The sequence below is a fragment of the Macadamia integrifolia genome, unplaced genomic scaffold (assembly GCF_013358625.1).
Source record: "Macadamia integrifolia cultivar HAES 741 unplaced genomic scaffold, SCU_Mint_v3 scaffold2087, whole genome shotgun sequence".
NCBI lineage: Eukaryota > Viridiplantae > Streptophyta > Magnoliopsida > Proteales > Proteaceae > Macadamia > Macadamia integrifolia.
Genome location: NW_024868504.1, coordinates 31,326 through 56,629, shown reverse-complemented (window position 1 = coordinate 56,629; position 25,304 = coordinate 31,326). Strand labels below are relative to the sequence as shown.

Below are 25,304 nucleotides of genomic sequence, written 5' to 3'. Positions count from 1 at the left end.
TATGAGATCGGAAGGTAGATTTTTTTCCTAGGGAATTCAAGCCCCAAACATTCCATACAGTCCAAAGGGTCATTGAGGGGGGAGGGGGGCAATAATTCTTGACAACAAGAGAGAGTACCAAAAGTAGTCTTAGCTTTCAACCGCCGACTGTATTCCCTTATGGGGGATGGGTTGGATGGACACAAGGTCTTATGAGAGCTTTGGCGAGCACTGTTGTTGGACTTGGGCAAGGAGGATTTGTTGTGTTTGGGGGACAGGGGCTTCTTACGGTTGACAAGAGAGGCATGTGCAGGACTTGGAACATGGCCAAAGGCATTGGAGATCACAAGATGGGCCTATGAGGACTTGAGGCATTCTTGGGAAATCTCATAAGCTTCAATAGAGGCAATTATGACAGCTTCAAAGGAAAGTTGCACAGGAGGGGCCTATGCGGACCTGAGAACATTTTCATGATCTGTGGCTGGAGAGCCTTGGAAGATAGAAAGGCAGCTATTGGTGAATAATCAGCAGAGGGCATAGAAGATGCATTGATAGTAGTCTGGTACTGAACCGGCAGAGCAACCTTTACAGTAGCAGGGGCTAAGGGATGATGTCCAGGATGGGCCTGAACGGACCTGAGAACGTCAAGGGCTGTAGTGGAGGGCATAGTTATTAAGGTGATGAGGCGACCGAGGCATTTGAGGGTCTTTCAGAGCGCCTTAGCGATAAGGCAAACATAAGGCGTCACTATATTGACTAAAGCATTCCTGTGTAATTTTTTTATAAAACCATTCTATTTGACTCAAATCCTAGTTGAATCCTACTACTCATATGCTAAATAAATATTAAAGGTTCATACTTCATACCAATGCAAGATATTCATCTTCATCAATCATCAATGACCATTCATCAATCATCATTCATCAATCATCATCATCATCATCATCATCATCATCATCATCATCATAACATATTAACATAAAATATAAATACATAATTATGAAACAAAATTATAAATATAAAGAAAAAAAGACTTTAAATATACAAGTATTCATTACTAATATGTAAGGGCCCTACTTTGATCAATCCCAATTATGTTCAACTGCTAGGTAAGAGAAACACACGGCGTCAGTATCACGATAAGTCAAAAGAGAAAACACTATCTACAAAATAAATTTCTAGAAAGCAGACCTGGTGGAAGAACAGGAATCAGTTGTGTTTGAAGAAACTGGTTCTCCTCACAGTAACTGCATTTTGGCCCCAAAATACACTACCAGAATTGCCCCTTTGTTTGAACACACCACCCACTTTTAGGACCAAAGGTTCAAGAATGAGGGAGATTAAACTCGTCTCCCTCTGTCCAGTCTACCACTCAAAACAGAGTATAACCAGTAAATACAGAAAATTTCAAATGACTGAGGAAGTATAAGAAGGAGAAATCGAATAAACAGAAGAAAAGAAATATGGGACAAGAAGAAAAAAGGGGAATAAAGGTAAGGATGTGGAACATAGTTTTTAAGGCGGTAAGGCGACGGAGGCGTTTGAGGGTCTTTCGAAGTGCCTTAGTGATAAGGCGGGCATAAAGCGTCGCCTTATCGACTAAAGCATTCCTGTGTAATTTTTTTATAAAACCAATATATTTGGCTCAAATCCTAGTTGAATCGTATTACTCATATCTTAAATAAATATTAAAAGTTCATATTCATACCAATGTAAGATATTCATCAAGAAAACAAATCAATAAAGTGAATAAACTAAGTTCATCTTCATCAATCATAATCATCATAACATATTAACATATAATATAAATACATAATTATGAAACAAAATTATAAATATAAAGAAAAGAAGACATAAAAAATACAAGTATTTATTATACTTACCTCTATGACGCCAAAATGAGTGCCTAAGCCCTAAGGTCATCCATTATATTTCTACTCCTGTTAAAGAAGAATGAAGCTCACTGCTACCAGAGCAAGCTCACCGCTGCCAAAGCAAAATGGTCGTCTGGATCAATGGTTCTTCCCTGTACCTTGATTCCTTCTCAAAGCCCTTTCTTAAAACCCTTGAAAAAATCCAAACCTTGTTTGTGAATCGGGTTTTTGTTTTGTTTGTTTTGGTTATTTTTGGTGGAGTAAAGCTGATCCCATACATCTCAAGTGTTAACAAAACCATACACCTACCAATAAAAAATCTATATTTGGAATCTTCATCAAGTAATTTTAAAATGTGTTTAAAAAAAAAACCCATAAGGCGCCACTTCACATAAGGCGGGGCACTGCCTTACCATCTCTAGACCGCATCAGCGTCAAGGCGCTGGAAAGGCGTCGCCTTACTAGCGCCTTAAAAACTATGATGTGGAATGATTGCACTGCGTCAGGAAGAGTCTTACAACTCTCGCGGTCTCACCGTAGGTTAAAAAAAAAAACTGTTAAGACTTGAGAGTCGTAAGACTATGATGAACAGATGAAGATGAAAGAAGGGAGAGAAAGAAGAAGAGAGAAAAAAAAATTCTCACAAAGAAGATGAGAAAAATCAAAAAAATAAAAAAATAAACAACATACCTAGAGAGAGGGGAAGGAACCTTTACCGGAGGGCCACCAGAGAAGAATCAAAGGAGGAGGGACCACTGGAGTGCTTCACCGTCGGTTGTGGAACGATTTGGGGTTTTGAGAGAATATCGTGTTTTTTTTTTGTAAAGTTTTAAGTCATTAGCTTTTGATCCACTGTATCTCATGTGCATCAAAATTTATGCACCAGCCAATCATCAAGTCTATTTTGGAATATTCATAAATCAGCTGTAAGAACAAATCTTTTTTTAAAAATCCCATAAGGCAATGCCTTATGGCGCCTTATAGCATAAGGCGGCCGCCTTTCATACCCAACATAAAGCGGCTTACTGCCTTAACACCTCTCAAGCGCATTAGCACCTTACAAAGCCTTACCAGTGCCTTAATAACTATGGTGGATGGCGCAAGATGGCCCTATGCAGACTAGAGACCACCAGTGGTAGATAGTAGCTCCCTCTCAAATATTTGGGGACTGAGAGGAGGGAGAGGGACATCGGAGGAGGGAAGGCAAGAAGAAAGGTTGATAGGACTAGAGGATGCCTAAGGTGATGGGGGGAAGGAGTTCCCGCAGGGGAAGTGGGTAGAGAAGGAGATGTATTTGGATAGTAGGTCGGGTCGAGCGTAGGTTGGTGGATGAGACAAGTGGAGGGAATATGGGTAAGTTGTGAATGTTAGAGATGGTTTGGTTAGAGGAAGGTTCGATTGGTTGGATAGTGGACCGGTTGGTTTAAGTAGGGTTGTAATGCCCCAAACCCAAATAATAGGTATGGTGCTGCCCTCACGGGCAGTGATCTAAAATGATCACAAAATCTTTCATCAATAGCACTTCGGCTTTGTTACCACTGCTACAACAGAATTTATTATCGTATTTATATCTATTATTTATGATTTAGAACTTAGTATTTCAATTAAATGAATCCTCTAATTGAAAATTCCAATAAAATATACATCTCCAACATAGTCTCAAAAAAATAAGCAACACCCGCGCAACTGGCTCTCCCTCTAAGAACATGTCACACCTCTAATGATCTATGGGAAATTAATAATGGAATGAGCTATATAGCCCAATAATACAGAATATGGCACAACCACATATAACACAAAATACAACTATCCATAAAAATTTCAAATACATACATAACCTTTTCATGATATAAAACATGATAAGTCCAAATATTCATAAAACCCTGTGAACATAAATAACATATCACCTCACCGAGTAGTTTCTTGACTTCTCTCACCTTTTCGTTCATTGGCATAACCTTTATTTTCTTAAACATTTCCATACACATTCTTAAATATAATCATAAACCGTCCCTTTAAACTTTAAAATTATGGATTCTTCCTTTAAGTCATTGGGACATACTGCCAACTGTCATCATAAATGTGAGACATTTCGTATATCGAACAGTCACATCCTAGCCTCATAACCACGGGCTAGGTGGTACACATACGCAAAATCACAGGCTAGGTGGCACACATGACAAAACCACTGGCTAGGTGGCACATTATATCTCATCCCATCCCAGATGGGTCATTCCGTTGGCAGACGGAGCATCCAGGAGCTAAGCGAGGAACATAGACATATACACATGTCTTATCCAACACCTCACCCCCTGTTGGAAAGGGTTGCAGTAATGTCACATAGTCATCCATCCTTTCATTTGTTTCCATTATATTCCCTTGAACATTTTCATGCACCATTTTCAATAACAAACATAAACCATCTTTTTTCTTTTTTTTTTTAACTTTTCATTCATATAATCCATGCATAAAATCACACAAATAAACATATGCATCAATACATAGGTGAATCATGTCAAGTTCCACTTACTTTTCAATTTGCTCACTCAAAAATTCCAACAAGTTATCCACTCACCCAAGGGAACTGCTACCTATACATACATACAAATATTTCTTTTAGGATTTCATTCCACAAAAATGTTTCAACTAATCTCTATCCCTTTCACATATATATTTTCCATAAATAATAATTTAATTTCTTTTTCTTTGTAACCCCCTTTTTTTAATGCAGACATACCCTCCCTTCTCTCTCTTTCTCCCTTTCTTGTTCTCTTTCTTCTCCTTCTTCTTCTTCTTCTTCTTCTTCTTCTTCTTCACGCATACTCTCTCTTTATCTCTCTCCCGTACTTCTATTTTTACTCCTCTTTTTTTTTTCAATGCTTACCGTGAACACCCACTTGTCTCTCCCCCTCTTTCCTTATTTTTCTGTAAATCCTTCTTTCCTTCTTTCTCCGTATCTCACTCCCTTTCCTTATTTTCTCTCCTACTTCTTCTCTTTCCTTTTTCCTTTTTTATTTTCTCTTCTTTAACTATGATCACTTCCTCTCACTTTTCCTTCTTTCTCTCCAATTCCCTCCTTGTTTTTCTCCCACTCTTTTCTTCCCCCCCCCCCCTTTTCTTTTTTGGTTATTCCTTTTCTTAATGAAATAGAAAGAAAATAAGAGAAATAAGAAAATACCTGAATCTTCAATTCCTCCCTTTCCTCTCTCCTTCCTGTGGCTCTCTCTCTCTCTCTCTCTCTCTCTCTCTCTCTCTCTCTCTCTGTCCTACCTTCTCTTTCATTTCCTTTCTTTTACAAACGATGCAACCACCTTTCTTCTCTTTTTTTTTTTTCAGCCACCACCTCCTTCTACGTGGCTCTCTCTCTCTCTCTCTCTCTCCCTTAATACTAACCGCCTCCCTCCGCCTTCTATTTAGTGATAATTATCAATATCATAATTAATATATTATATTAATACTAATATTTATTCATAATATGTGGATGAAGTGGGGTATTACAAGGGTTGGGGTTCGTTTGGTCAAGGTTGGAATGTAAGTGGAGGGCTAAAAAGTCAAAGTTCTCAGATGTGATGGTGGGGCCCTCAAAGGGGGTGTTGGTAAAGGGAGAATGGGAGAGGTGTTAGGCGATGGCAGAAGGAGGAGAGAGGAGGTACTAGAGTTGAAATAGAGATCGTGTCGAGGGAGATCAGGGAGGCGAGGACAGCTCACGCCAGAGAGACTACAGGTGGAGGAGATTTAGTAAGCCAGAGGATCAGCAGCAATAGTATATGAGGTATCTCGCAAGGGCAAGGATCTCATAGAGGATAGTGGAGACAAGATGGCAGAGTCATCATCATAGCCAGAGGAAGCCATCAGCAGGGAGAACCTGTTATATCCAGCCATCTCAATAAGGCAATCTGAAGGACTGATGGACACAGAAAAGCAGAGGGAGAAGCATCGACGGAAGATTTTGGGAGGGCCATGCAGTTGCGATTCCGGCGGCAAAGATTGCAAGAGGTTCTTTTGCCTCTTTCAAAATTTGGGGATGGAGATCTTGCCCTAGAGGGAGATGATGTGAGGGTTTCATCATTGTTCCGTCAGAGATTCTGGAGTCTCAGGTACAACTGGGAGATTTGCTGGAGCTTGGGGGTGCATAGACTTGATGGGTATCCAAAAACCTTGCAAAAGGTGCATTGAGGTGGGAGCCACTCATAGTGGACAACCTGGTTGAAAGAATGGCCTTCATTGTCAAATATAGTGACACTAGCGGAGTAGCTTCAGCCGTAATTTCAACGCATATTCTAGCATAGGCGAACCTGTCCATCACCTTGGCTCTATGATCAGAGTATAGTGGCTTCCCAATTACTGATCCGATTATGCCCAAACCCTTGGCACACCAGAAATGGAGAGGTAAATTTCGGAGTGCAACCTAAATGGGTATTGATCGAAGGTCGGCTTTGCTTAGGATGGTATATTTGTCCCATTGTCGTAGGAAAATAGGTTTCCTGCCCACTTGCCACGGCCCTCCTTCAAGGGCAGTGATATTGTCCATTTCTTTTGAGAAATTGAAGATGAAAATTCCATTGTCCAGCAGATAAGTGGACATTGTTCTATGAAGCTTCCATTGGTTGGATAATGATGTTTTAACTATGGTGAATGGCGGACGGCTACCAAGGAAATGCCCTAATAGGCAATTTGTCGACCTAGAGATTTCTGGCTCAAGCAGTACTGAAGGACAAAGACCCACTATCTTTTCATCGATGACAGTGGGAGGTAGAAAATGAAGGGAGTGGCCAACATTGGAGGGATGGGAGGGAGAGGAGGAGACAACATTGTTCCAAGGTTTAGGAGTGAAGGGGGGATCAGTTTAGGTTTAGGGAGGGAGTGATGCGGATCCAAGGAATCCGATCGCTTATGAGCCCACAAAAAAAACAAATATTTCAATCTAGGCAAACCAGTGGCAATATTGTATAATTTCTGGTACAATTTTGGAGCCTGTTAGAGTGAAATAATTGACTAAGGGATTAACAGGAATTAACTCCAAAGAGAAGGATCAATTCTGGAATAAAGATAGTAGGGGGTTGACTGAAAATTGAAGGGGGGGAGTATTCTGAAATTACTAATAAAATCAGGACAAAAGAGATTAACAAGTAACTGAAGGGTAAAATAGTCAAACCAGGGGAATAGTTGCCCTAAATAACCCACTACCAAGTCTTCTCCTTCCTTGGTCGACCTGCAAGAAGAGGAGGGGCAGCAGCTTGTGATGGTGTAGCTCCTTCAAACCTTCTCTGTTAGGCCAGAAATTTCAGGCATGGGGTCGCAAGAGGAGGCTCTTCCAAATCCACATGATAGCTGGTCAGGTTGGCAGGCTGGAAGGACGTGGGAAGCACCTGAAACTGAAGCTGGCGATAACACCCAGGGCAGGCCTGAAACTTGGCTTCGATCTCAGGCTTGAGGAGGGCTTTGGAGCTGGAGCTTGAGGAGTTATGTCGCCCAAGGGGAAGGAACTTACGACCAAGGTCTCAGTCTGACCAGGTGAAGCACCAAGGAGTTCGATCCACTAAACTGGGCCTGTATCTATCGCCCAGAACAGGGGATCGACCAGCAATAAAGAGAATGAACAGTAGGAGAAGAAGAACATAAGAAAGGGAAAAAAGATAAGAAAAATCAGAAAAAAGAGTGAGTCATGGCAGCCAAAGCTTCAGCCAAACAAACATCCAATTTCAAATCAAAACTTCAAATCTCCATATGAGTTTTCTTCCATTACATGGCTATATAAAGGGAATCAAAATATAAAATTGGTAGTTTATTAAAATGGAAACTATCCTAATTTGCAACTGAAAATAAAAATTCAATCTAAATAAAAATATTACCAAACTAATTCTAGCTCTAAAAGGGAAAGAAAAAGGAATCAAATCAAAGGCTATCTCAAGCCCAATGCCCAACTGCATCAGGGAGGAGTTGCTAAGGGCTGGTAGGAGCTAACTGGTTGCCAAGGGTTAGGAGGAGCCGAGGAGGGAAAGGGGCTAGGCAGAGGGAGGGGGGGAGAGTGTCCAACGGTGTTGACCGTCGTAAGGTGGTCAGACATGGGAGGGGGGGTCAGGTCATTAGGGACAAGAGAAAGAAACTGCCTTGAATAGCTAAGCACATCACATACAAAAGACGAAAATAAGTCCCATGATTTTCAACTATTAAATATTTCCATTGTTACTTAAAATAAAAACCATAGAGTTCATTCCTGATGAAGTGCAAAGTTCAATCACAGCTCCATGGCATACACGAAAATTCATTTGCAACTTGGACCAATCAGAAGGTTAAAGGAAACCACTGCAACAAGCCAACGGCTCAAAATCTAAGCAGATGATACAGACATTCATCATTATTCTACAAAGTCAGTGATGCAATAGCGCTTTTGTGGACTGGTACGAACCCAATTGGAAGCAAGACTGAGTACGGGGTCTAAATTTAGTTTTCCTCCAGTAGAATATTTAGGGATTTATTATTTTTTTGGAGTTATCTAATCATTTATTTTATTTTGGGCTAGCAATATAGGGGATTAGATTGAACTATTAGTTTCCTTGTTGAGTTAGTTTCGTAGCTATTCAAGAGTATGTCAGTAGTTTCTATTTTTAGGAGTCTTTTCTTTTATATATGCTTATAATACAAAAAAGAAGATACAGAAAGGAATGAATTGAGTTTTGTTTTGTATGTGTGCCTATGTGGCCTGTTACCAGAGCTGATCAGTGCTCTTGGTTCTTCTCTCTTTTCTCCTCCTCCTCCTATTCTTGCTTCCACCTCTTTCCCCTTCTCAGACATTCTTAATCTGCTTTCTTCTTTCCATATCTGTCTTGTTCTCTCTGTTCCTTCTTCCCAGCTTTACTGTTATTCACTTATCCCTGGCTATTTTTGGTTGCCTTGTTCTAGCGTCACCAACAACCCCCTTAAAAAAGGATTCGATCTCTCATTCCTTCGTTTTTCTTCCTAAGATTTGGGGTGGGATTACCTTTTGTATAGGCGACTGAAACCCTATCGTAGGTTCCTTGTAAGAGTATGGACAGCAAGGAAGGTTCTTCTGAAATTTCCCATCGATTGAAATCTAGGTTGAGGTGTTACACCCGTGCCCTAATCCGGTCAAATTTGAACTGTTGTGACAAGCCTCCGATCGGAGATCGAAAGTACGACCGGGTATTGGCTCGCGGTTGTGCATTGCCCAAGGGATAGAGATGACCCCACGTGTTCATGCATTTCATGCCTATCAAACTGGGGGGGATTCATACCTTCCAATCCCAGACGGTAAGTTACCCAACTCCCCACACTTGATTTCCGGCACGCATCATAATTGCCACAAAGCCTTGGGCATGTCCGAGGGCAACCACCCGTGCGAGACCAACCCTGGGACAGCAAGCTGTCAAGATAGCAGGTTGTCTTGACCACCGGAAGCAGCCTGGGCATGAATCCGGTGCCTATTTTCGGTGGGTCCACTGGCTACTGTCGAGGTTCCGATGCCCGTGTGTCCCGCCACTAGCATCGTAAATGGTTCTAGATGATCCCAAATCATCGTCCACATCTTCCTCTTGATGTGAACACCTTATGGGCCCAATTGTGCGGGTCCTCATGCCCTGAAACTCGTTTTAACCAGATTAGTTCAAAAGAGGCCCAAACCAAACGGACCCTAAGGGACAACTTTAAGTTATAAGTTGGGAAATGAGGATTCATTTCCTCATTTCCCTTGTGCCCAACGTAGGAGGGGATTAAAGGCCTACCTTGGTGCTAGCTGCTGCCTTATTGCCGGAATCACTGCCGAAGGTAAGTACAACCTCCCATGCCACTCTCTCTCTTTTTTTCGACCTAGGCAAAGCTAGGTATGGGTAGAATATTGATGTACAAACTATGTCAAGGTTGTGGGTGTTTTACCCTCCCGGTGTTGTTTCCGAGCTCGAACCAAGCCCGGTGAGCTCCGACAACATGTAATGCCAAAAGACCAACTAGGGTTTCGATCGTTCGATCGATGTATCTAACAAACGGCTCGGTGGAAATGGGATTTTCCTAGCTTAGAATGATGCTAGAAACAATCCCCTACAAACTCCACGGAACAAATCCCGACGATCGGGCCTGAACCGGAAAGCCCCAATTTGAGTTGGACCTTCCTGTGTCCACCAGAAATATGGCACAGGAAGCACTGTAGCTGTTTCCGATGGGTTGTTTCCGATGGACAAATGAGCCTAATGTGCTCTTTGTCATTTCCACCAGAAACAAGACTGATATTTCCGGTGGAAATGCCTTGTTTCCGGTGGTTGTTTCCGGTGACAGTGTCTATGCATTTTGGGGGTGGCCTGTGTGGGTCCCTCCCGATGTTTTCAATGCGTACTAATATACGATTCCATTTGTGTCTAGGACAGTGACACGCACATGCCCCGAAGCCGGAATTGAATTAATCAATCAGTGGCCACTTAAACCCAAACACGACCGATCGCAAAACAGGTGAGGGATGGACTTTGTTTATTTTTGAATTGTTTATTTTTATTAAACTGCTCACATGCTTAGAATTACATATTTAATTAAATGGTCATTTTACAATCATGATATGAATTGTATGAAAATGTAGGGCGGGATCCGGTGTGGTCGAGGTGGTACCGGTACAGTGATCGTCGTGTGTTTGGATATGTGTGTGTGAGACGAAATCCGGCGTGGCCAAGGTGGTACCAGTGCCATGATTGCCGTATGTATGTTGCATTCATGCATTGATTATGTGCATTAGAATTAGTTGTAGTCGCAGGTTACACTTTGTGGCCAAGGTCTTGCTGGTATCGTGTACCTTGGGACTACATTTGGAAATAGATACGCTTCGTGGCAGAGGTCTTGTCGGCATTGCGTAGACCATACTCAAGTGCTATTGTATGCTAGATTAGGTAAACAGTCTCGGATTTCACTTTGTGGCCAAGGTCTCTCTGGTATCCTGTACCCGGGACTGTATTTGGAGATGGATTACACTTTGTGGCCGAGGTCTCTCCGGTATCGTGTAATCCATACTAACTATATCATTATGAAGGCATGTAGTATATATGTGGTTAGGTATCGCTCCCTATGCTACGCACCCTTGCCAATAGGGGTTGAGGTGTTGGATAACCCATTGTGGTATGTTTGATGCGACTTTCCGAAGTGCCACTCCCGAGGTATGATGTGATTGTTTCCGGAGGTGGGAACCTGTCCGGCGTGGCTGATGTGTTACCGGTGTCGTGACTGCCAGGAGGGGGTTATCAGGGGTTTGCTAGGTGACCCATGAACGCATACGGGGACCGGCAGGCTTTTAATCACGGCTAGGGTTTGTATCGTTGCGTAGTCGATGTCGTTTCCGAGACGAGGGATACATCCTAATGCACCGTAGTAGCATTTATCAGACTTAGTTTGTATTGTTAGGTGGATAATAAATAAATGAACTGCATCACGAGCATCATGGACTATGTGTTTAATTTCCGCAATCATGCATCATAAATTTCTACTGCTATTGACTTGCTTGGATGTGCTTAACCCCACCCCTCACTAAGGGAGTTGGAAAGCTCACCCCACATATACACCCCTTTTTAGATGATGATGCAGGTATCGTGGTGCTGATGGCGATTGATCCAGTATCTTCTTGGTAGGAGTACGGTGTGAGCGACTGGTGGATGCCAGAAGCGGAGTAGCACGACCAAGACTGTGCTTGTGACCACTGTGCTTACGCCGCACCGTGAGATTGTATATCATCTTTTGATACTTTTGGATATATTTGTGAATTGTATATTTTGAGATTATAGTACATATCATGGATGAATGTAACAGAATAACTCGGTTATTGCTATTATATTACCATCAGATGTTTTCCCCATTTTATTTATAAATTCTGCTACTATATTCTGATTCCGCTGCTTACATTGGTTTGTGTTGTGAGATTGTGAATATGTTAAGGTACTACTATCAGAGATCCTGGTAGGTGGTAAGACAGGTACGTGTCTTACTCACACCGCCGGTATTCCTAATGGTAAATTGGGTCTACTTTAAGGTGGGGTGTGACATGAGGAGCTGTAGCAGCCGCAGGCAATTCCTCTATTTCACCCTTCATTTCATCAAGAGGTTGAAGACAACCCCTTCAAGTAACTCTCCTAAATTGTTGACCAAGACCTACTATCATCTTTATATAAATATCCCCTAAAAAAAAAGGTGTACCTGGTGCACAAGGCTCCCGCCACTGTGGGGTCTTGGGAGGGTCATAATGTATGCAGCTTTACCCTCGCATCGAGGAGAGGCTGTTTCTCACGCGACCCAACCACTAGATCGCAATTGGAGCATAGTTATCAAGGCATTGCGAAGCTTAGGTGACGAAGCATCGCCTTGTCGATAGCACCTTATTTTTTACTATCCTCCATCGCCTTCTCACCTTGATAACTATGCAATGGAGCAACCTTACCATTGCGCCAAGGTCCCCTAATTCTTATTTATTTCATCCATTGTCCTTAGTGCTATCTTGCACGAATACCCCCACTTATTCATGCACTTCCATTTTAAGTTCCAAGCTTGTTTCTTTTCTTTTGTGGATCTTGAGTTTTAAATTTTCGCTTAAGGACCCGTGATCACATCAGTCAGACTTGGGTGGTGTAACAGAATATTAATAAAAGAGAAGGTTAAAACAATGTTTGGCCTGTATCTGTCCGCACAATAGGTCTCTTACTGTGCAGTCATCAGAAGTCATCAGTCATCACTTGATATAGGAGCATAAACTATGGCAGCATCCAAATTTAGGAGGGACCATCCATTATGCTCCAAATTAACAAATAGACAAAATACTGGAATAACCAAAATACTTAAAGAGTCAAAGCCTCATCCATGGTCTTTCAACCCCAACCTGAATGTTCTTTTTCCACATTCCATGCTATAACTTTTTAGGGTCTGCTAAAAATTATGACATCTAAAAGATCCCTTTTTCATACCCAAACCGATGAGGCATGCTAGGCTGAAGTAACAAACACTAGCAAACCTTTGAAAAACCAGAATCGCAGTGAACCAGAAAACTGAGAAATAGGGGAAAAAACTAAATGGAGTTCGAACTAATAAACTCTAAATCCGATGGAGATGAAATCAACATAGAATGGAGGCTCTAATGGGGTGACAGTGTGGTTAAAATATCAAAACAAGATGATGGTTGAATCAGGAGAAACAAGCAAGGACAGAAAACAGAAAGTAAAAATCCAAAATTAGAAACACTAAAAAAACAACTAAAACTCACAAGTAGCTGGTTGGAAAAACACAAAACTTGGATCAAATGTAGTGGGGAAGGAGAAGAAAAATATTCTAAAAATTGAAGATCAGCTGACAATGGTTAGAGAGGAGTGCATGTTTAAAGTTCTGTTGCGTAGAATGGACAAATAGAAATCGTATGCCAGTAAACTTAGATATAACCTGCAGAATATTATGTGAGGAACCAAAGCAAAGGTAGATATAACAGTGAAACACAAAATAGAGATCAGAAGTCACCCAAATAGGTCTTGGTTGGATGAGGAAGCTTGCTGGAAAACTCTGCAGAACAGTAAAGAAGAACAAAAGAAAAGGGAAAGGGGAAGACAGGATATGGCCAAAGGTTTAACCATTAGTCCCAAACCAAGGATTCACTACCTTTGGTTGCACTTGCTTCAGCACAAGAGCTACTCTCAGCATCACCACTGAAGAGAAACATTCAATTGACCAATAGCCAAAAACTGTGGAATGCATGCCCCCTCCTTTGTTTATTGTAGTTGATAGGTACATCATAAAAATAGGGAACTCTTCTAAATAGAAAGAGATCCTTTAAAATATAGCACTCAAAAATTATAAAGTCTAAGAAAAAGGAAACAACTAAGTAGCAATACTAAGTTAGCCTAGAAGTAGCTACCATTACAACTTAGAAACTAACTACTTAATGCCGTATAAGCCTTAAATACCTAATATATGGGCTTATAAAATGGGCCTGTTACAATAGAAAACTCTAAATTACTCCCATCACCTAACTTAAATTTGGGCCTAACTTATTGAACCACGGGCTTTACTTGACCCAAAAACTGAACCAAACCCAAATCCAAAAATTCTAATTCTTCCATGGGCTGTGAACTGCATCAACAACCAAATTTGAACCCAAATTTTCCAAAATCTCAGAAACAGGGAGGACATCATTCTTTTACTCATAACACAAACACACAAATTAAATGAAAGAGGGTTGAGAGAGAATGTCTAGCAAAAGCTTACACAATATCAAGATGAGGAAAGATCAAGATATGCAAACCTTCAAAGTGTGAGAACTCAAAATTCACATTAATTGGGATTGTTCTCTTCTGCCTCTGCTTGGGATTTCATTCGTCCAAAGGATCCTCTCAGCCCCTGGCATAACATCATTTGGTTTAAACGCCACATCGCTCGCCATAGCTTCACAGCTTGGTGAGCTCTTTCTAACTGCCTCCCTACGAAGTCCTTCCTTAATTTTAGGCACATCCAGGTGCCCCATTCCTGCTGTCTTCAATGGAACGGCACCGAAGATGCTGATCATCTCTTCTTCTCCTACCCATTCTCCTCCACTTTTTAGTAGAGAGTTCTTGCCTCCTGTTGGCCTTTCAGCAGATGAATCCTCCCATTGAGCAAAGAATGGATATGAGTTGACATGACCTTTAGTGGATCCACGGATTAAAGTATCAGTATCGATCAACTGAATTTAAGATACGTATCAGAGGATATCGTATCGTATCGTATCGAAGATACGCTAAGATATGCTAAAGATCAAGGATTAAAGTATCGATATCGATCATCGTATCGGTCGGCTAAATTTAAGATATGTATCGGAGGGGTGTCGTATCGTATCAGAGATACTTTCAACCATGAGTGCATCTACCATTTGTGATACTGTCAGGAAGCTTGCCTTTTGTGCTACTATCAACCATATCTGGATGGAGCACAATCTCGTAGATAGACTTCCAATTCTCGCTCCTCTGATAAGATTTGGAAAGCCATCTACTTCGATGTCAACTACAAACTTTGTTGCATCCATCACCGCATAGTTCACGACACCCCAAGGAAAAGGATTATTATTGTGTCCTGGGTCCTTCCTATCTCTATTATCTCCCCTCCCCTTCAATATAAAATTGTGCCCTTTTCTTTTGTGTTGAGTTGGCCTCCTGCTCTTATTGGATCTTTTGTAGGCTTTAGCCTTCTCCCTCCCCACCTTTCCCTTGTATATTATTTTCTCCTTCGTAAGGAATTTATTTATTCATCCAAAAAAAAAATAATCACATCACTTGGAAATAGAAACCACATCATATTTTTTGAGTTTTTTCCCCTATTTAAGGGGGGGTGCAAGGGAGAATATTTGATAATACTATTAGAAAGATGACATAAAAGGGATATGAATGATAAAAAGCATGCAAACCTTCAAATGTGCAAGACTTGAGATTTCTCGAAGCTCTGAAACAATGAGCACATCTAGAACTTCCTTCATATCCTTGAAATTGATTTCCTTCGTTGATTCTAAGGAATGAATATATCCTGCCACTGTTGCAAGAAGCTGACAAATTATCCGAGTTCTAGAAAAGTATGAACATCCAAAGGGTCCAATTTACACATAATAAATAGGGCAAAGAGAAAAATTACCACAGAGTCCCTTGATTGCTTCTTGACAATCCAATATTTCAGCATATGAAATATTAGAAATCCGAAACCATGGCCCTGAAAAAAAAATGATATTGTCTTCAGTTGTCTACGACTAAGAAGTGGAGATGCATAGTTCTAGAAAACTAAGGTAAACTTTTCAAATCAAGCAGTAAAGCACTTATCATGCAACTTGGATATAATATCTTTAGGAGCTCCAGTTGAAAATGGATAATAGAGGTTTTCTCCAAATTCCATATTCCAAAGTTGAAGAAAACCTACGTTCATCTCCATAGCATAGCAAAAGGTTTTTAATTTCTTTCCTTCAAATCAACATAACAAAATGATATATTTCCCTTGTAATAATGGGTTTTCGGGATGTTAGAATCCAAACAAGTCCTAAGGTTCCTTAGGGGTTTAATGGTCCTTGTAATATTCTAAAACATTCTCTTTATTTTTATAAATAAAGAGGGCTAGTGTCATGTTAAACACAAGTCATTATTCCTCTTAACATTCTCTCAACATCATCTCAGAGCCAAGATCCAAACCCTAACCCTAATCCTAGCCTCTCTCTCTCTCTCTCTCACACACACACACACACACACAATGGTGCTTCTCTAAACTACCAAGAGCCTCTCCTACATCTCTTCTCCTTATCTGGGCTCTCAAATCTCCTTTTCCTGATGTTTAGAAAGACCCACCCCTTTTCTCACCTTTTCAATTTAAGCTTTTTCACATTAATCGATTTTTATGTCTCAATGTTTTGTTTTCCCTGCTTTTTACATCGAACTATGTCGGTGATGCCTTCTTCTAGTGTTGTTCACCTGCTATGTGGCCTATACTAGCCACTTTTCCACCTCTGGCTCCCAATCTAGGTAAAATCGATTTTTCAGGGTTTTGAAACCCTTATCGATTTTTTGTTTTCAGGTTATTTTCCCCTGATTTTTTGTGCTTATGCTGCCTGGAGTGGTTATATTAGTTTGTTTCAGCCATCTCTGCAAGTTCTTTAGCGTTAACCATGTCTAGATCTGCAAGTTGACCGCATCCACCGGTGGTGACAACTCCGGCAACCTTCCCACTTTTCCTCCTTGAGCTGTCAAGCTTGATGACACCAAGTCACCAACTACCTTATGTGGTCACGCTCGTGTTGTATCTCCATCAAATCTCGTGGTTATAATGGGTACCGTACTGGAACTACAAAGCGGCCTACCACAAGTACTAAGATTGATAAATGGGAGTGTACAAATTCTTTTGTTATAGTTTTCCTTGTCGATTCTATGTAGCCACAGATTGCTCATGGTTATCTCCTTAACTCTGCTGCAAAGATATAGAAGTCAGTATAGGAGATTTACTCTTATACAGGGAATGATGCTCAGGTTTTCGACCTACCAAAAGGTCTATAACCTGAAGCAAAGAGGGCTAACTCCGTCACAATGCTATTATGAATTGCGAGCACTGTAGCATGAGTTGGATTTCTATGAGGATGTTCCCACCACTCGTATTGACGTCACCGGATTTCATAAATGAGAGGACAAGATCAAAGCCTATAACTTCCTGGCAAAGCTGAATGTGGAATATGACCAGCTACGGGCTCAGGTTCTGAGTCGGTCTCCCTTTCCTACCTTGGAGCAAGCCTATGCTATGATCCAACTTAGGACATTTGCCGTAACACTATGCTCCCAATCCTATTGCCGCTCACACCGAGGGATTTGCACTTGCTTTTAGTACTCAGTCCTTCAGCGCAGCCTCACAATCTGGTGGCTCCTTTACCAAAGTTCCTGTGAAGTGTGACTATTGTGATATCAAGGTTCACGGTATAGGGTTTCGACCCCTGGGGAGACTGAAATTTCGGTCGAAACCTAGGAAATTTTGAGGATACTAGGGAATTTTTCCCGGTATGGTGAAAACTTAGGTTTCGACCCCAAAACAGTGTTTTTTTTCTGATTTTTGTGTATATCAAACATTTCTAACGCATTCACATCATTAGTTTCATAAAAAAAAATAAAAAATAAAAAATAAATAAAAAAACTCACACATAAATTCTTACTTGTGTGGTAAACTAAAGGTTCGATAATCATTACGCTGACTTGTTAACCTAAATTCTAAAACTATACTACATAATGACCATTTATAGTCTACAATCTACATCAAAACATAAGACATAATCCAAATGATCCAAAATAAATAAAAATATTACATCATCAATAGTTATCTATCAATACTCAACAGTAGCGACTCAATTACTAACACTCGAAAGCAGTAACTCAATTCCAAGTAGAGTGTCTAGGCGGTTCCAGTCCATGAGTTGCGTACCACTGCAGATGTCATAGTTGCTCCTCTAAATGTGTCATATACGAGTCCCTTGACATGTTTTGGGCCCAATTTCATTGGTAGTTCGTCACTGCCCATCTATAAGATGCATCATCAACATTAGCTAGGTATCCCAACGTAGGGAGTGGCTCAGTCATAGATCATAGTGATAGGATGTGGATGTGGCATACAAGGTTGGGATGGATATCCAAAGATATTGTCAACAAAAGATGACCCACCCCCTGAACTCTCCTGTCTAAATGATGTTAAAGATCCACCCTACTGTCCATACCCACCACCATATCCAAATGAACCAGTGCTCTCAAAGGATAGCACACAAGGTTTGGGGAGATGGGATTTACCTTTTTGGTCCAAGCTCCCTTCCTTAGGTAGATTTGCTATGAATGTGCGAGATCCAAGCTTAAAATGAAGATTTGATAGCACAAGGGCAAAATCTTAAGTGTTTTCCCCAGTTTCCCACTTCATAGAGAAGAAAAAGGGGAAAGGGTCAAAATTTTGAAATAAGAAGGCTTGGTTTCCCATTTAAGAAGGTTATATAAAGGTTAACCCATTTGGTCTAATCGAAAATTCCCACATTTCGAGGAAAATTGTCATATTTTAAGGAAAATTCCCACATTTCGACTATACTGGTTGAAACTAATGACTTTTAAAAGTCACATGGTATTTGGTATCAAAGTCCTGGGATTCCAAGGAAACATGGAAAATTTCGACGGTATCGGTGGAAACCTTGAACCATGTGTAGTATGGAGCGTCATACCAAGGAGCACTAATGGAAGCTTCATGGTTGCCCTACTGATACATTTAGCAAAGGTCGTGGTAATTGTGGTCAGGCCAACCATACTGAGGTCCCAGACTCTGACTCTACACCTCGAATCTCAGCAACCTCTCTGTCACCTAATGAGTTTATTGTCTTTCGGTGCCTTTTGGCACCTATGGAGACCCCTAATGCATCTACAACTGTGAGTGCTACTTATTCCACTCCTTCCGATTCAGGTACCTAATTCTGTGGTCATAGTACGTCTGCCTAGTCTACTCCGTGGATTATTAACTCCGAGGCATCAAATCATATGACAGGTTCTTTGGCTCTTTTCGCTCAATACACTACCTGCTCTGGTAATGGTACGGCCAGATTGGCTAATAGGACGCATTACACTATCTTAGGAAAGGGCTCTATTAGCACTGCTGATATCGGTGGAAACCTTGAACCATGAACCATGTGTAGTATGGAGCGTCATACCAAGGAGCACTAATGGAAGCTTCATGGTCGCCCTATTGATACATTTAGCAAAGGTCGTGGTAATTGTGGTCAGGCCAACCATACTGAGGTCCCAGACTCTGACTCTGCACCTCGAATCTGAGCAACCTCTCAGTCACCTAATGAGTTTATTGTCTTTCGACGCCTTTTGGCACGTATGGAGACCCCTAATGCATCTACAACTGTGAGTGCTACTCATTCCACTCCTTCCGATTCAGGTACCTAATTATGTGGTCATAGTACGTCTACCCAGTCTACTCCGTGGCTTATTAACTCCGAGGCATCAAATCATATGACAGGTTCTTTGGCTCTTTTCTCTCAGTACACTACCTGCTCTGGTAATGGTACGGCCAAATTGGCTAATAGGATGCATTACACTATCTTAGGAAAGGGCTCTATTAGCACTGCTGATATCGGTGGAAACCTTGAACCATGAACCATGAACCATGTGTAGTATGGAGCGTCATACCAAGGAGCACTGCTGGAAGCTTCATAGTCGCCCTACTGATACATTTATCAAAGGTCGTGGTAATTGTGGTCAGGCCAACCATACTAAGGTCCCAGACTCTGACTCTGCACCTCGAATCTCAGCAACCTCTCTGTCACCTAATGAGCTTATTGTCTTTCGGCGCCTTTTGGCACATATGGAGACCCCTAATGCATCTACAACTGTGAGTGCTACTCATTCCACTCCTTCCGATTCAGGTACCTAATTCTGTGGTCACAGTACGTTTGCCTAGTCTACTCTGTGGATTATTAACTCCGAGGCATCAAATCATATGACAGGTTCTTTGGCTCTTTTCTCTCAGTACACTACCTACTCTGGCAATGGTACGGCCAGATTGGCTAATAGGACGCATTACACTATCTTAGGAAAGGGCTGTATTAGTTGTATTCCTACTTTATCCCTTTAAACTGTTTTTCAAGTTCCATCTTTTCCTACTAACTTATTGTCCATTAGTAGTCTTAATTGCAACGTCATCTTTTTCCCCTCTCATTGTGTTTTCAGGATTTGGTGACAAGGGCAACGATTGGCTCTGGTAAGGTGTATGGTGGTCTATATCTGCTTGATGATGACTCGTTGTTAGTCTTTAGTTAGGCTCTTCAGACATCTTCTATGTCACCTCCCAACTCTAAATTACTATAGTGGCACCGTCAGTTGGCACATTCTCCTTTAGGAACTTTAGTTAGGCTGTTTCCTTCTTTTAAGCATTGTAACTCGAGTCAGTTTTTTTTTTTTGTGAGGCATGTGTATTGGCCAAACAAACTTGAATCACTTATTATGTTTCTAGTAATAAAAGTGTCACTCCTTTTTCACTGTTACATTATGATATTTGGGATCCATCCCGTTATGTGTCTGTCAATGGTTATCGGTGGTTTGCCTCTTTTATTGACTGTCATTCTCTGACCACTTGGGTTTATATGATGCAAACCAAGGGCAAGACCTTTTATTGCTTTCAGCAATTTCACCGTATGGCTCAGACTCAATTCGGTGCTACTATTAAGATTCTTCGAAGTGACAATGGCCACGAATACTTTAAAGGATCTTTTCAGGCATATCTTTCCATTCATGGGATAGTGTCGATACTCTGGTTCAAAAATGGTGTTGCTGAGCAGAAGAATCACCATCTTTGTGAGGTAGCATGCCCCTTATGTTTGAGATGCATGTTCCTCCCCAGTACTAGAGTGACGCAATTCTCACTGCCACTTTTCTGATCAACCGAAGTTCTCACCTTCCGCTCTCCTCTGGATCTTCTCCATGGCTCTACTACTTATCCTGTTTGTCCTAAGGTATTCGGTTTGTCTGTTATGCTCATAATCTTCATCCTCACGGGAAGTTTGATCCTCTTGGCATCCGGTGCATTTTTCTGGGGTATTCTCCCACTCAGAAAGGCTATTGGTGTTTTCACCCTCACACTCAGTGTAGGATTGTGACTATGGATGTTATCTTTCATGAATCTGCATTTTACTACACTGTGCCACCTCTTCAGGGGGAGTCTTCTTCCATTGTGGAATATGTGCCACCTCTTGAACTTGCTACACCACCATTTGTTATCCCTGCTGATGTTCCGTTTCAAGGGTAGATTGACACTACTACTCTGGCTCGCCCTTTCCAGAGATGTGTGTTTATAGTTGCAGATAGCAGACTCAGACCACTGCACATTCAACAGCTACCTACCATACCAATTGTCACCTCTCGAGCCTGATCTTGTCCCCTCAGACCTAGGTAATTCTCTTACCCCTTCTATTGATGTTCCAATTGCTAACGTTGATCCTTCTCTTAAGTTGCCTAGTGCTTTTCGCAAAGGCACTAGGTCTTGTACTTTACATCCTATTGCTAAAATTGTTTTCACTCACTTTCTCCATCTTACAATAGTTTTGTTTCCTTTATGTCCTCTATGTCTATTACCTATACCTTGCAAGAAGCAAGTGCAAACTCACAATGGCAGGCAGTTATAGTTGAGGAGATGCAAGCTATAAAGAAGAATAACACATGGGATCTAGTGTGTCTTCCCTCACAAAAGAAGACAATTGATTGTAAGTGGGTCCTCACACTTTCACAGTTAAACAAAAGGTTGATGATGCAATGGGATCATTACAAGGCCAGACTTGTTGCCAAGTGCTTCACTCAGACTTACGGGATTGACTATATGGAGGCCTTTGCTCCAGTTGCTAAGAATTACACAATCCGTGTTATATGTGCTATTTAGGTTGGGACCTTCAATAGATGGACGTGAAGAATGCCTTCCTTCATGAGGAACTTGAGGAGGATATATATATATATATATATGGACATTCGTCTTGGGTTCACTGGCTTAAAACCCAAAGGAAGGTGTGCAAGCTAAAGCGTGCATTATATGGGCTGAAGCAATCCCCTCGTGCTTGGTTTGGGCGTTATCACAAGGTTATGATTGATACATGCTTCTCATAGCTGTCACGGCATCAAATCGATCCAAGGCGGTCGAGGGGTGGCTAATCGATTTGGCGATGAATCGCCCATTATGGTGTTGCCATGGCAGTCAAATCGCCCATGTGTCATTTTTTATTTTACCTATTTTCTAAAGTTATTTAGTATGCTACTTTTTTGTTTCCCCTATTCTCTAAAGTTATTTAGCATGCTACAAGCCTACAATATATACCCTATAACATATAAAACCAACATTAAACAACATCAAATCATCAAAAATCAGCATAGCCCTATCAAAATCACCCTGCATTTTACAAAAAATCGATCGCCTAGTGAATCAGGCGTGACCTGGCGTCCATGGCGACCGCCATTTGTGAGTCACGTAAATCCTAGCATTGCCATGAACTTCTTTTTCCGCCAGGACACCAAATCGCCACCTTGGCAACACCTAGGCGACGCCATGACAACTATGATGCTACTCTCAAAGTAATGCCGACAACACTCTGTTCATCAAGAGATCTGGTGGAAAGATTGTTATCTTGATCGTTTATATAGATGATATTGTTGTTACTAGTGATGATTTAGCAGAGATTTCTCATCTCAATAAATACTTGGGTGAGAAATTCGAGATTAAATATCTAGGACAACTTCATTACTTCCTTGGCATTGAAGTTGCTGGGTCTTCTCGTGGAATCTACTTGTCTCAGCGAAAGTATGTGCTTGACCTTCTTTTTGAGACAGATATATTGGGGTGCAAGTCGGCAGATACTCCTATTGATGTTAATTGTCACCTGGTTAGCAAGGAAGGTGATTATATAGATAAGTAGAGATATCAGAGATTAGTTGGGCGTTTGATCTGTCCTTTTCATACACGCCCCGACATAGTGTATGTCGTTAACTTGGCTAATCATTACATGCATGATCCCTAGTCGACACACATGGAAGATGTATTGCGTATTCTCCATTACTTGAAATCTACCCCAGGTCGTGGCATCCTTTTTTCTCCTCATAATAACCTTCGGGTTGGGGCCTTCACAAATGCTGATTGGGCAGATGATTCTGACGACCGCAGGTCTACTACTGATTATGGCACCTTTATTGGTGGTAACCTTGTTACATAGTGAATGGTTGCTCGGTCAAGTGTTGAAGCAAAGTTCCATGCTATGGCTCATGGCATTTTTGAGCTTCTATGGCTTCATGGTCTTCTTACAGATTTGGTTATCCCTGCTACCCTTCCTATAAAGCTATTTTGTGATAGCAAATCAGCCATCAGCATTGCTCACAACTCTATCCAACATGATCAAACTAAGCATGTGGAGATCGATCAGCACTTCATCAAAGAGAAGCTAGATATGGGTCTTATCATTATGCCTTTTGTTCCTAGTAATGAACAACTGGCTGATGTATTTACTAAAGGTCTAAGTAGTAAGATGTTCCACCCTATTATAAATAATGAGGGCTAGTGTCATGTTAGACACAAGTCATTATTCTTCTCAACATTCTCTCAACAATTTCTAAGACTTTTGTTGCTCTACCTTTAAAGATGCCACCTAGCATTCAAAAGGGCATATAATCTTATGATAGAAGCACATAATTCTTCCCCTTTTTTTCCTGAAAGTATACTCAAAGAGGAGGGAAAACAGTGAAACATGTAAGATAACAACATGCATTAAATGTTTTATATGTCCATATCAAGAGATGGAAAAGAAAGAAGATAGGTTTTGTTTTCCAAGAACTAGAATACAAGAAGGTTCACAATGATGTCAAAAACAGAATAAATGAAAAATGTTCTATGATAAAAAGGTCACACAAAAATCCAAAGTGAAACAGTATACACAAAAAGAAGTTTTAGAAAAATAGTAGGTTTTTTTTTTTTTTTTGGGGGTGAATAAGATATTCATTACACAAGGGAAAGAAAAAGAGAGAATATACAAGCCCGAAGGCAAAGAAAGAAGAAAAGAGCCTACAAGGGTGGCAAAACGAGAGAATGGAGGAGGGGGGAAGATGGACACAACAATGAGTCTATTCCTTGAGGTAGTTAACATCGATAACAAAGGAATACACCCATGAAAGATCGAGAATGAGAAGGATGTTGCTCACATAATTAGACCATGCTTGATTAAGTGAAGATGTGCTTCAAGATTGATTGGTGATGGGTGCATAAATAAAATTAAAATGGAAAGTTTTTTTTTCAGTGCTCAACAGAAAAGATTTCTGGACCAATTAGAAATGGAAAAAAGTAAAATGAGAGTAGTTAAGATGGAGATGTTGGGAAGGATGAGAGAGACTAGAAGAAATAAGAAAAATTAACACACATGCAGGAACATGCGAGTGACAAATGATGATGCAATTTTAAGGTGTTAAAAGGCCAAGAGAACATTAAAATAAATAATTAAATAAATTTTGAATCAAGTTCATGAAAAATACATGAGTTTCTATTATTAGTCAATGATATGAACCTAGACAGAGTGACAAAAGTATAACAGAATTCATATTGCCAACCTCAAACGAGCTGGCATGAGGCTCAATTAAGTCTGCTTTTAATATAAAGCAACCAAAATGAAGACAATTTCTAGCATCACCAGTGAAATGATTCAAAAGGTACTTGATAATACTGATCATACTTTTTAAGCATAAGATATATAAAGCTCGGCTATTCCTGCCATCCTAAGTCCTAACACAGCAAAGAAGATGGCATTACAAAAAATTTGGCATATCCCATTATCCCTGAGAAAAAACTCCCTGACATGATGAAAAGTTGCCTGGAAAAGGAGCAACCTTTTCGTGTATAAAGTCGAACAAGAAGCCTCTGACTATCATCTGAAAGTGAACTAAAAGATTCTGTGAAAAGCATACAAATACCACTAGTCAGAACTGCTGAAGGAAGTCAATGATGATGCAGCAAGCATATTATGTCGTGAACTCATAATACCTAGAAATAGTCTTTCATCATCCAAGAAAAGGTGGGAATAAGTGTTTAAAACCTCATTAATTATGATACAAAAGTTCTGCTGATATCTTGTCATGCTAGGGGGGAATTTTTTTGCATATTCAACAACACGAACAACATTTTCCCATAAGGACTCAAAAAGCTGACAATCATTGGATTCTTTTTCACCACGTGGCATCATCTCTTGGCAAACAATCTGAATTGGAACAGCATCAAAAGAATGTTTTGGAAGAGATATCACAAAACCCTGAAAAACATTCCCACATTTAATGTCAGAAGAACTCAAAAGATGGCATATCTATTAGTCCCTTTACATCGTAAGATTACAAGAGGAAAGCACTCCAAATTAAAGAGTGTCAAAAGGCTTTGTTTTCTTGTCTTCCCCTT

The 25,304-nt window shown here is 40.7% G+C and overlaps 1 protein-coding gene across 2 annotated transcripts in view; it reads right to left on the bottom strand.

Annotated features, from left to right (window-relative positions):
• LOC122065676 (fanconi-associated nuclease 1 homolog) overlaps positions 1 to 25,304 on the bottom strand; it is a 60,791-nt gene that overhangs the window by 12,777 nt on the left and 22,710 nt on the right. For both annotated transcript variants that reach the window (XM_042629505.1, XM_042629504.1), the window contains 4 exons: positions 24,900 to 25,164; positions 24,746 to 24,808; positions 15,477 to 15,551; positions 15,256 to 15,377 (listed from right to left, as the gene is read on the bottom strand). In XM_042629505.1, the coding sequence (XP_042485439.1) occupies positions 15,256 to 15,377; positions 15,477 to 15,551; positions 24,746 to 24,808; positions 24,900 to 25,164 (525 nt within the window). The remainder of the gene's footprint in view (positions 1 to 15,255; positions 15,378 to 15,476; positions 15,552 to 24,745; positions 24,809 to 24,899; positions 25,165 to 25,304) is intronic.